This window comes from Mustela putorius, unplaced genomic scaffold (assembly GCF_011764305.1).
Source record: "Mustela putorius furo isolate JIRA1106 unplaced genomic scaffold, ASM1176430v1.1 tig00537227_pilon_pilon_pilon, whole genome shotgun sequence".
In the NCBI taxonomy this organism is placed as follows: Eukaryota; Metazoa; Chordata; class Mammalia; order Carnivora; family Mustelidae; genus Mustela; species Mustela putorius.
The window spans coordinates 39,452,004-39,464,013 of record NW_025422368.1 but is presented as its reverse complement, the minus strand read 5'-3'; the positions used below and the strand labels follow the sequence as shown (position 1 = coordinate 39,464,013).

The 12,010-nt window shown below is 37.0% G+C and overlaps 1 protein-coding gene across 3 annotated transcripts in view; it reads right to left on the bottom strand.

Moving 5' to 3' along the window:
- Nucleotides 1-5,504: 5,504 nt before the first annotated feature.
- The window catches only part of TBK1 (TANK binding kinase 1), a 48,809-nt gene continuing 42,303 nt past the window's right edge, over nt 5,505-12,010 (bottom strand). For all 3 annotated transcript variants that reach the window (XM_045072867.1, XM_004752494.3, XM_045072868.1), the window contains 8 exons: nt 11,633-11,754; nt 11,455-11,531; nt 10,703-10,742; nt 10,091-10,192; nt 9,881-9,977; nt 9,138-9,244; nt 8,842-8,913; nt 5,505-6,295 (listed from right to left, as the gene is read on the bottom strand). In XM_045072867.1, coding sequence (XP_044928802.1) covers nt 6,244-6,295; nt 8,842-8,913; nt 9,138-9,244; nt 9,881-9,977; nt 10,091-10,192; nt 10,703-10,742; nt 11,455-11,531; nt 11,633-11,754 — 669 coding nt within the window. In that variant the 3' untranslated portion in view covers nt 5,505-6,243. The remainder of the gene's footprint in view (nt 6,296-8,841; nt 8,914-9,137; nt 9,245-9,880; nt 9,978-10,090; nt 10,193-10,702; nt 10,743-11,454; nt 11,532-11,632; nt 11,755-12,010) is intronic.

Below are 12,010 nucleotides of genomic sequence, written 5' to 3'. Positions count from 1 at the left end.
ATCCCAACTAAAATATGCTGCATAAACTGACCCCAACCAAAGATATATAAGGTCCATTGACCTTTTTAGTTTTCTAGGAGGAGAAACTTACTGTCATTAGTTCTTTTCCATATGTTCTGAGGTATTTTAATTGTATAAGCAAATTAAGGCTCACTGAAAATAAAAGCTATTTTTTTAAAGCTAAAGATTCTCCATCTTTCTCTAGAAAACTTTGAACCTAAATGACTACGAAGCATAAAATTTGAATTACAGAAATGCTCATGGCTTTTAATATCTCACCTTCAAATTGCTTTCATTTTCTCAGTTTTTCCTCAGTCATTTTATTTTATTATTTTTTTAAGATTTTATTTATTCATTTGACAGAGATCACAAGTAGGCAGAGAGGCAGGCAGAGAGGGAGAAGGAAGCAGGCTCCCCGCTGAGCAGGGAGCCTGATGCAGGGCTCCATCCCAGGACTCTGGGATCATGACTGGAGCCGAAGGCAGAGGCTTTAACCCACTGAGCCACCCAGGCGCCCCTCCTCAGTCATTTTAAATAATGCCTTACGAGCTTTATTTTTTCTCCATACTTGAGGGAGGAAAAAAAAAAGTATCTGAAATGAAGAATTAGCTTGAGATAACTTACCTCTACCTTGGCTCCACACCAACTTGGATTTCCGATTCTTTGAGCAGGTCAGTGATTTGGGGAACCAGTAAAAGAGATGGGCTATTCTTCTGAAGGTCCTGTTGAAGTCACTTCTAATGGCCATAGCTAAAACTATGAATGTTCCAGAATGACTCCCTACAGAAAATATGGATGAGGAAAGCACAGTAACACCCACATATGACACTTTAGCTGTGAACTCTCTTCCAGCCAATATGTCTGGGGACCACCTGTTAGCCCTAAATCCCCTTCTCCTGTCATTCCTTTGGTTTGTCCTTTAGACCTTAGCCCTCATAACTTAGAAACTGTATTAATAGATGTTCTTTCTAAAGAAAGCGTTTTAAGCTTCAGAAACTCTAACCTATTATAACACTTGATAATTTTTAAGCTAGACTGCCCCTCCCCCTTTCAAAAAAAAAACACAGTTACTTTCAATGGAGGAGCAAAGTTACCAGTATCCACTAAAGTTCAGCATCCAGCAGAATTTCAATGCAATTTGTAGGACTTGGTGATTAACAAGCTGCCTCCCAAAGCCATAGCCTTGAGTGCAGTTGTTTTGTACAAATTTAAAATGTTTTATATTGTACAAACTGAAAACTTTTCCAGTGAAAACATCATATGTGTTTTAAACTGTCAAGAATTTATCCTGGAAAAAAATTTTGATTCTTAGAAGCCAAGAAATGTGTAAAAGAACAAAGATTCTTGCTAAGATTCCGTTTTGGAATTTGACCCTTAGCTGAATATTTTTCTAGACCTTTAACATTATTGTGTACTATTTCAGCAGACACCAATGTTTAGCTCTCTACTAAACAACTGCGGCTGAGGTTCTGATCATCCCACCTGAAGCTATGTTTAACCACTAGTCCTTGTGCTTTTTGCCAAAAGAAACTTAGGATAGCTTGCTTAGTCCCTCAACATCCTGATGTAGTATCTGAGTTGTGTGTTTAATACACCACACTAAATCTTTGATGCTGATTTGTATGCTAAAAAACACAAACTGTATTATTACCAGTTTTTATTTCCACACTGCTGTCTTTGTTTTCTATTCCATTTTTGGTATTCCTTAGGATTTGGACTTTGAGTCTTCCTGTAAGTGACAATTGGGGAGGAAGTCCAAATAAAACAACAGTGTAAGACTTTTGAAGATACTTAGGTCTTTACGTTTATTTATTTATTTTTAGTAATCTCTATCCCCAATATAGGGCTCGAACTCGACCCCAAGATCAAGTGTTGCATTCTCTTCTGAGACAGCCAGTAGCCCCAACTTTAGTGTTCTTAAAAATGGGATGTGGGGGCACCTGGGTGGCTCAGTTGCTTAAGTATCTGCCCTCAGCTCAGGTCATGATCCCAGGACCCTCGGATCAAGTCCCGTGTCAGGCTCCCTGATCAGTAGGGAGTCTGCTTCTCGCTCTGCCCCTCAACCTGCTCATACCTTCTTCTTTCTCTCTTGCTCTCTCTCAAATAAATAAAATCTGAAAAAAAAAAAAAGGGACATGAATGATATATTCAGCTAAAACAATAGTGTTATAACTCCCTTATATTTTCAACACTTTGTATTTTCAGCACTTCTGAGTTTGTATTTTTTTTTTTTTTAAGATTTTATTTATTTGACAGAGATCGTAAGTAGGCAGAAAGGCAGGCAGAGGAGGTGGGTAGGAAGCAGGTTCCCTGCCGAGCAGAGAGCGCAATGTCGGGCTCTGGGGCTTGATCCCAGGACCTTGGGATCATGACCTGAGCCAAAGGCAGAGGCTTTAACCCAGTGAGTCACCCAGGCACCCCAGTACTTCAGAGTTTTAAACATTGGAGCAAATTTCCTACAGCACTTCTGAAAGACAAAGCACAATGCGTAACAGACGTTTCTGAGTGGGGTGAAATCAGAAATAGTAGGCTTACCCTGGTTGTGACTGTGATTCTGAAGGGAGAATAAATTTTTGATATATCAGTTGAGATTGCTTATTCCTACTGATAGTGGTTTTTTAAATTTTTATATTATTTATTTGTTAAAAAGATTTTATTTGATAAAGATCACAAGTAGGCAGAGAGTCAGGCAGAGAGAGTGGGGGAGGCAGGCTCCCCACTGAGCAGATGTGGGGCTCAATCCTAGGACCCTGGGATCATGACCTGAGCCACAGGCAGAGGCTTTAACCCACCGAGCTACTCGGGTGCCCTGGTTTTTTGCTTTTTAATATTTTATTTATTTATTTGACAGAGAGATAGAGAGCACAAGCAGGCAGAGCAGTAGGCAGAAGAAGAGAAAGAAGCAGGCTCCTGAGTCCAAGGCAGGGCTCAGCACCTGAGCCGAAGGCACACGCTTAACCTGAGCTACCCAGGCACCCCCAGTAGTGACTTTCTTAATTCCCAACAACTTACCTCTTATTTTTAGCACAGAACACCATAAAAGTGAAATTACTGCTCAAAAAAATAACTGGAAAGCAAGATAAACCCAAGTTTATTATAATTCCTTTCTGGATAAATATATTCTAGAGTAAATATTTTGAGAAGATCTTTCACATCTAAGAAGAGTCACCCTGCTTGACAAAGTGTAGAGGTCTGTAAGGCAATCATATAGTATTTGGTCATTTCCAAAACCATAGAACCTGGAACTTCAGAAGATATTATGGGATTATTTTTCACCTTTCTTCCGTAACCTCTAATTCCTTTTTTATTTACTCAAAAAGATTGTTTTTTTCCCATATGCTTTATGTTCACTTGAGTTTTTATTTCTTCTGCTGTTAGAACTATAGCTTATGTAAAGAGCTAAATCCACTAAGTATATACCATTTTTATATCATTAATCCCTACCTTTTGAAAATATATCACAATATTGAAAAAAAGGCTACTAAACTGATATAGCCTATTGGGTTATTATTAGGTAAGCACACTAGTATGTATCACCATGTATTCATTAACTTAAAATGTTCTGAATGATGATTGTATTTTTGAAGGTAAAATTTAAAAGCAAGAATACTAGGGATGCCTGGGGGGCTCAGTCTGTTAAGCATCTGCCTTCGGCTCAGGTCATGATTCCAGGGGCCTGGGATTGAGAGCAGGAGGCCTGCTTCTCCCTCTCTCTCTCTGTCTGTCATTCCCCCTGCTTGTGTTTCTCTCTGTCAAATAAACAAATAAATAAATAAAAAAGCAAGAATGCCTGGTTTCCATGTTGCTGTTATGGGGAATAAAACATTAAATCTTTTTTTTTTTTTTTTTTTTAAAGATTTTATTTATTTATTTGACGGACAGAGACCACAAGTAGGCAGAGAGGTAGGTAACGAGAGGAAGGTAACAATGCTTCCTGCCAAGCAGAGAGCCTGGGATCATGACCTGAGCGGAAGGCAGAGGCTTTAACCCACTGAGCCACTCTGGTGCCCCTAAAACATTAAATCTTAACTGATATTCACATGGAATGGATTTGTTCTTGTCAATACAACTCATAAAAATTCAATCCCCACAGCATGGGTTTATTTATTGGTAATCTTTCTAGAGGTGCTGAAAACTAATCTGCAAATATGTGAACTGATCCCATAATAAAAGTAAAATTTTACCTAATGTTCAGTGACATGAACATTTAAATTATACAATCAAATACATACATGTTAGATAGTCCAATGGAAAATTACAATCAAGAGGGATTAAACAAACATCCCCTCACTCCAGAAACTCTCAGACTAAACAGGTATTTTTTTTTTTTTTTTAAGATTTTATTTATTTGACAGACAGAGATCTCAAGTAGGCAGAGAGGCAGGCAGAAAGAGGGGGGGAAGCAGGCTCACCGCTGAGCAGAGAGCCTGATGCGGGGCTCGATCCCAGGACCCTGAGATGATGACCTGAGCCGAAGGCAGAGGCTTAACCCTCTGAGCCACCCAGGCGCCCCTAAACAGGTATTCTTAACAGGCATTCTTGACAGGGACCATTCACCCACATATTTCTTTCTTTTCTTTTTTTTTAAGATTTTATTATTTATTTGAGATGGAGAGAGAGAGAGAGAGAGCACAAGACAGGGGAGGGTCAGAGGGAGCAGCAGACTCCCTGCTGAGCCAGGAGCCTGATGTGGGACTCAGTCCCTGGACTCCAGGACTGTGACCTGAGCTGAAGACAGCTGCTAAACCGACTGAGTCACCCAGGTGCCCCATGCATGTATTTCTACAGTATGTATAGGTGATACTTAAAAATTCTCTACTACAATAATACATTGATTTGAGATTTCAAATTAAAACCTAATCCATTTTCAGGGGCAGCTGGGTGGCTCAGCTGTTAACGTCTACCTTTGGCTCAGGTCATGATCCCAGGGTCTTGGGATGTAGCCCCGTGTTGGGCTCCTTGCTCAGCGGGAAGACTGCTTCCCCCTCTCTCACTCCCTCTGCTTGTGTTCCCTCTCTCCCGGTCTCTCTCTCTCTCTCTCTGTCAAATAAATAAATAAATAATATCTTTAGGGAAAAAAAAGAAAACAAAACCTAATCCATTTTCAGTTTCCCAATGTTCATGTTACTCAAATTTATTTACTCTTTGGGACATGCTATCTTTATGATATGCAGGTTGTGCATAATCACACTTCAATAATCTGGTAAGTCAGAAACCGTTTAAGACCGAAATCAGAACCACAACCTTGCTGGATGAAGTAACTTCTTGCTGAGTCCATCCTTTAATATACGACTCTCGATAGATGTTTCAAAGAGAATGTTCCCTTTGGATTTGGATAGCATAAATTTATTGTAGAACTTACATTAAACTAGAATCAGATTTAGAAGAGAAACAAAACTGTCCTTGTATCCAGTAGTCTGAGAATGATTTACCATCACCACAGATATTTCTTTCAAAAGACAACTTTTGTTTCTCAAACTGCTATAACACAGAAAAATACAAACTTTTACATTAAAATTGAGAAATTTATTGATATTTTTTCATGATGGAGTAAGCAGAAATTAAACAAAAAATGTACAGCTTCAAACAGTGGAAATAATCCTAAAATTCTTATGACAGTTACACACTTATGGCCAAAGTAAAATGAACAGTTTTTAATAATTAAATCACTTTAAAAATTCTGCTCAATAATTTATCTGAAATTAAACACATGTGACGATAACTGGGTTCTGGGCACCTTGTAAAATGAAATGTCACTTTACCCTTCCCCCAAAATTGTGATCCTTGTAAAACAGTGGTTCAGTTCGGCTCCTCACCCAAAGAAGCCACTTCTCCATACTATCACTTGTAAGCAAGTCAATTATCAGTCATTTCTGATCTGTAAGGATGACAAGTTTGGTTCCACTTAAAAAATGTTTCCAGTAGGCAGTCAGAGATGTAGAACTCAGCCTTACTCAGAAGAGTAGAGGATCAGTATTTCAACATATCAGTCATGGCTTTCTTCTAGAGCTCACTGAGGTCAAATATCCTCATTTAATTATAAATGTTAAAAGGTAAAATTACATCTTAACAGCAGCCAAAAATTTATATCTTTTTTTACGTATTTACAATATTGTACATATTTACATGACCACATCAAATACTGAATTGTAGAAATAAGAGACCATTTACAGAGGCATTCATTTAATGCCCCAGCATTATTTTCTTGTGCAAACTAAAGCTGTTCTCAAACTTCCCAGAAAGCTAAAGACAGTCAACATTGCGAAGGCCGCCATCCATGGTTAAAGAGCCAAACCTAAAACACAAAAGAAAAAAGGAAATTAGATGATTCCTTTATTTGGCCCTAACACTTTAAAGAAGAATATAGGAGACTTTTCACATGAGTAAGCTATTAAAGAGTTTAAGCAACTATGATTTGCTCTATTTCTTACTGAAACACAGTGGTATTATTATAAATATGTGAAAAAAAAAAACCCCAATCAGTGGCTTGGAAGGACTTTAAAAAATAATAAAGATATTTATTTATTTATTTGACAGAAAGAGAGAGAGAGAGCGAGCAAGCACACAGACAGGGGGAGGAGCAGAGGGAGAGGGAGAAGCAGGCTCCATACTGAGCAGGGAGCCAATGTAGGACTTGATCTCAGACCCACCCCAGATCATGACCTGAGTCAATGGTAGATACTTTTTTTTTTTTTAAGATTTTATTTATTTATTTGATCACAAGTAGGCAGAGAGGCAGGAAGAAAGAGAAGTGGGGGAAGCGGGCTCCCTGCTGAGCAAAGAGCCCGATGCGGGGCTCAATCCCAGGACCCTGAAATCATGATCTGAGCTGAAGGCAGAGGCTCAACCCAATGAGCCAACCAGGCGTCCCTCAATGGTAGGTGCTTAACCGACCGAGCCACCCAGGAATCTAATCCAGAAAATGGTTTAGGTTTTAATATGGAATCTCAAATCAATGGGAGGACTTCTTAAGAGAAAAGGATGAGGGATGTGATCTAGGAAGTATTAGGAAAAACTGGGTAAATTTTTTTTGGTGGGGTGGGATTTAGAAAACCAAAGGTAAGAAGTTGGGAGTAAGTGTGACATCTCAACGGAGAGTAAGGAATGCAACTTTGCTGTTCTAGAGTTATTTCAGGGGCCAGCAGGAAGTAAAGTTGAGTGAATGAGCTGGGCCAGAGTATTCTATTCTTTGAATTCAAGTGTGAATTTAGATTTGACCTTTTAGGTAACAGGAGTTTAGAAATTTCTGAGCTGAAGGAGTATGTCAGTAGAGTGTTTGGGAAGATTGTTTTGGCTATAATAGCCATGACATATGGGAAAAGCCTAGTCTTAAGAAGATAGGTGGTAGGTTATCACGACAGCTCCTAGGTGATAATCTAGAGGAAGGAGGTTTGATGAGGTCAAGAGGGGGAATATGGAAACATTCTCAAGGAAGATCACTAAACTTGATGAAAGGCAGCAAAAGGGTTAGTATCTAAAATAACCTATGTTCAAGGGATCAGGAAAAAGGTGGCTCCACTGAAGAGACTGAGGAAATTGGAGGGGAAACTAAGTTGGGAAGGGTGGTATGATGTGATTTTTAGATACAAAAGAAATGAAGTGATAATGAGAAAGCCACATGGAGACAGTGGTCAAGACCTGGAGTCCATTATTAGCTCTGGCAAAAATCCGTAAGCGGTCATTTGACATTTAAGCTGTGACAATGCCATGTTATATCACACATATATTGTCAAATAAATTTGCAAATAAGACAGGGGAAAGTGACTTATGGGACACGTTTTAATAAGTGGGATTTTACGTCACAAGGCAGAAGAGATTCAATGTAAGTTTGTGAAAGCATATCTTAATAGTCTTTTCTTGCTGATATTTAGCTCAAGTTGTGAAAAAACTAAGTTGGGTACTATAAAAAGTTTAGATAATTACTATGTAATTGCTATAAACCAACAGAAAAATAGATTTTAAAACCAAAAGGCAATTCACACACACAAATCTGAATAAAACATAAAAAGATGCTTTCATATCACTATTAACCAAAGAAATGCAAATTAAAACAAGGTATCAGTTTTAACCAACTAAATCAGCATACATTAAAAATGGGTCACATTAAAAAAAAAAAAGGTAACATTTGGGGTGCCTGAGTGGCTTAGTTGATTAAGCCTCGGTCTCTTGATTTTGGCTCAGGTCATGATCTCAGGTTTGGGGGATCAAGCCCCGCCTCAGGCTCTGAGCTCACCAGGGCATCTGCTTGAGATTCTCTCTCTCCCTCTCATTTTGCCCGCCTCTCACTTGGTGCATGTGCACTCTCTCAAATAAATATTTTAAAAATAATGATTCTAAATTTGTTTATTTAAAGAGTGAACAAGCATGGGGACCAGCAGGGGGAGAGAAATCTTCAAGCATATTCCCTGCCAAGCACAGAGTCCAAGGCAGGGCTCAATCTCCTGAACCTGAGATCATGACCTGAGCCCAAATCGGGTGGTATGCTTAACCCACTGAGCAACCCAGGAACCCCAATAAATTACAATTCTAATGAGAAGATGTATGAAAAATAATGTGCAAAAGATTTTCAGTTTCACAAATGGATTCAAATTAGCAAATAATTCTATTAACCAGTGCTACTTTATAATGGAATCAATCACAGTTGACTTGTCTTTATCCAAGCAACCCCAAACACATTAAAAGGCACCATGGAAATCACAAAACAAAAGGGTTCTGACTTTATATCCTTTCCCCACTACTTTAACCTAATGATACAGGAAGACAGACAGGTACAAATATAGATCTATATGTATTCTACTGCATATAAAATCACAGGGCAGAGTTAATATTTGCATTACTTACCTTTCTAAGATATGATTATTTTCAGCAAGTTCTTTAACCACCCCTTCCATTTCTTCCTTTAATTTCTTCATACTATACAAACAAAACAAGTATCAATGTCTCTGCTCAAGAAAGTATGCAAATGTTTTAGAATTCTATTAATATGTTTTAGTACTCTAGATTGGACTAAGCCATTAAATACCATTAACAAATTTATTCACAACAAATACCAAAAATTTCAAAATAAAAGAGCAAGATTGCAAACTGAAATAAAAATGAATGAAAACATCATAGTTACCAAATAATAAATCTCTTACCCAAGAGTCATTTCCACTAATGTATTAGAACATGGATAAATTGGGGTCATGGTATGTTTGATTCCACTGGAGGCTGCAAACATTTTCTGGGGCAAAGTTTCTTGTAACTGAAACATCAAAAATACCTACATCAATCACTGAACAAAGTATAAACTACAGATCTTACATTAAAGGCTACACGTTTTTTTGCTTTTGTTTTTTTAAAGATTTGATTTATTTATCTGACAGAGAGAGAGCACAAGCAGGGGGAATGGCAAGCCCAGAGACAAAGGGAGAGGGAGAAGTAGGCTCCCTGCTGAGATCCCAAGACCATGGGATCAGGACCGGAGCTGAAGGTAGATGGTTATTAACTAACTGGAGCCACCCAGGTGCCCCAAATGTTACACAATTTAGTAAGCCCTTATAGCTTTAAATTTTAATATCAAATCTGTGAATGATACAGTACTTAAACCACCACTTTAAAAAAGGTTATTTTCATAGATGATTAAAAAGAATGGTCTATCAGATGCTTTTAAAAATAATTTTTAAATTTTTTATTTTATCAGATGCTTTTAAGTGTAAAATACCTAAGTTCTGAAAATTTGGTTCAAAACACATATTACAAATGGGCAAACAGAACTGAATATAAGGCGTATTAAATCGTATTTCTCTCTTTTCAATCATTTCAAATATAAGCTGAGAAGAAATGTATTTTTTCCTAATAGGAAAAAGATTTTTTTTCTGGACACTTTTGATAGTTATACCTCATTTGTATAGTCTTGATACTTTGATACTTCTTCTTCAATATCAAAACACTGATTAGTTAGGGATAATAACTGTTTCCTAAGATGAAGCATCTTTCTAAAAACCAAAAAGAATCAATTAGTAAGCAGTCTAATGAAATACTATCTTACTTACAATATACAATGTACACTGAATTGTACTTTGCACAGTCAGCCACTAAAGTTCCTTACCTCATCCATTCTTCTGACTTATCCAAAAATGCTTCATATTTTTTAACACATTCGTCTGTAAAGTGGGTCATAGCTTTTGTTGCATGGTAATACAGTTTTTGCCTATAATTTAGAAATAATCACATGCTTAAACCAATGTGATGGTTTCTACTGCCAATATTAAAAACTTTTTAAATACATAAAATTTATGTTTCTTAATAATGACTATTCTGGCTTTAGAATATGGATAGTAGAATGCCAAAGGTTTCTAAGATAGGCATTATAGCAGCAAGACGTGAAAGAGAAGGTTCATGATGGAGAATGGTCAGAAAATATTTATTTAATGAAGTTAAGGTTAAGAAAGTGGTTAATTCTGTCCTTGCCTATGTTCTCTATTCTCTATCCTTCTGCAATCAAAGCACATGATGTAGAAGATTCCCTTCTACATCATTCTCCCTTTTCCTTAACCTCTCAACCAGACGAAGTGGGCCTCAAATATGTGCACACAAAGTAACAATTCTGTAAAGCCAAGATTAAAAATGTACTTTTTATCTGAATTAATTTCAACTTTTAAGAGGAACTGCATTAATTACATAACCAGAAGTAATTATTAAACATGATAAGGACACTTACTTATCGAATTTGTGGATCTGTTCTTCATTGTAAGCTAATCCTAAAAATAAGAAATATCACTTCTGCAAATATAGAATCACAAAATCATGCACACTTCTTTTTCTTTTGAGAGTATGACTTCGAAAAAGCTAAGAGTTTAGAGTAGATGACACAAATTTACAACCCATGGGTTAGATATATAGCTTACAAACATTTTTAATTGATCTCTACAGTGTTAACATAAAAAAAAATTAACTGCCAACATTTAAAAAAATCAAATATTTCTTTCTTTTAAAGATTTATTTATTTATTTATTTATTTAAGTGATCTCTACAACCAATGTGGGGTTCAAACCTATGACCCCGAGATAAAGAGTTGCTTGCTCCACTGACTGAGCCAGCCAGGTATCCACAGGATATTCTAACAAAATCTTTATTTCCAGCTCTCTTAAGGATAGGAAGATTTTGGTGCAATGAATTTCATGAATCTGAGTAGTGACTCTCCCCTTCATATGGGTATCTCCTCTCTTCTCCTCCTCCTCCAATCTCGTTCCCTTTTGTTACATGTTCTCTAGAGATTTTAGAGTTCAGAACCCTTAATTAAAAATACTCAAAAAACATTGGTTTTAAGAATAATTTTTAGTATATTCAACCTCCTTCCCAACAGAATCAATTCTCTGAAATAAGGATCCACCCTTATAAATATACCAAATTAATTCACCTGAATTACAACTAGTAGAGCTGATTCATTAGATTAATAAAAATTTTACTTACTACGTTCTGCTTTGTCTTTTTTGAACTGATAGTAAATCTCTGTGATGCAATTTAGCAGGACTTGTAGCTTTTCTACACTATATAAGGAAAAAAAAATCCAAATAAATTAATTGAGTCAATGTGAAAAAGGACATTTAATAATAAGAGCAGACACTACCCATAAAATTATATAACCTACTGTCTATCTTTTGGATGAGTGCCTTCTTGATGGGCCCATGTATCTGCCAGCAATCCACCTGGAGATAATTTGCTTTCGATATCCTGAAGACTGGTTTCTATTGTTCCCTGAGAACTGGAAAGCTAAATAAAACCAGTGGGTTCAGATCCAGATTAGCAAAATACAGAAATGATACACTGCCAATGGAGTCTACAGTCTGAATCATATTTTTTTTTGTAGATTATGGCAATTAAAAGCAAAAAAAAAATATTTTTATTTATTCATAAGATTATTTATTTATTTGACAGAGAGAGAGAGAGATGACAAGCAGGCAGAGAGGCAGGCAGAGAGAGAGGAGGAAGCAGGCTCCCTGCTGAGCAGAGCCCGATGCGGGGCTCA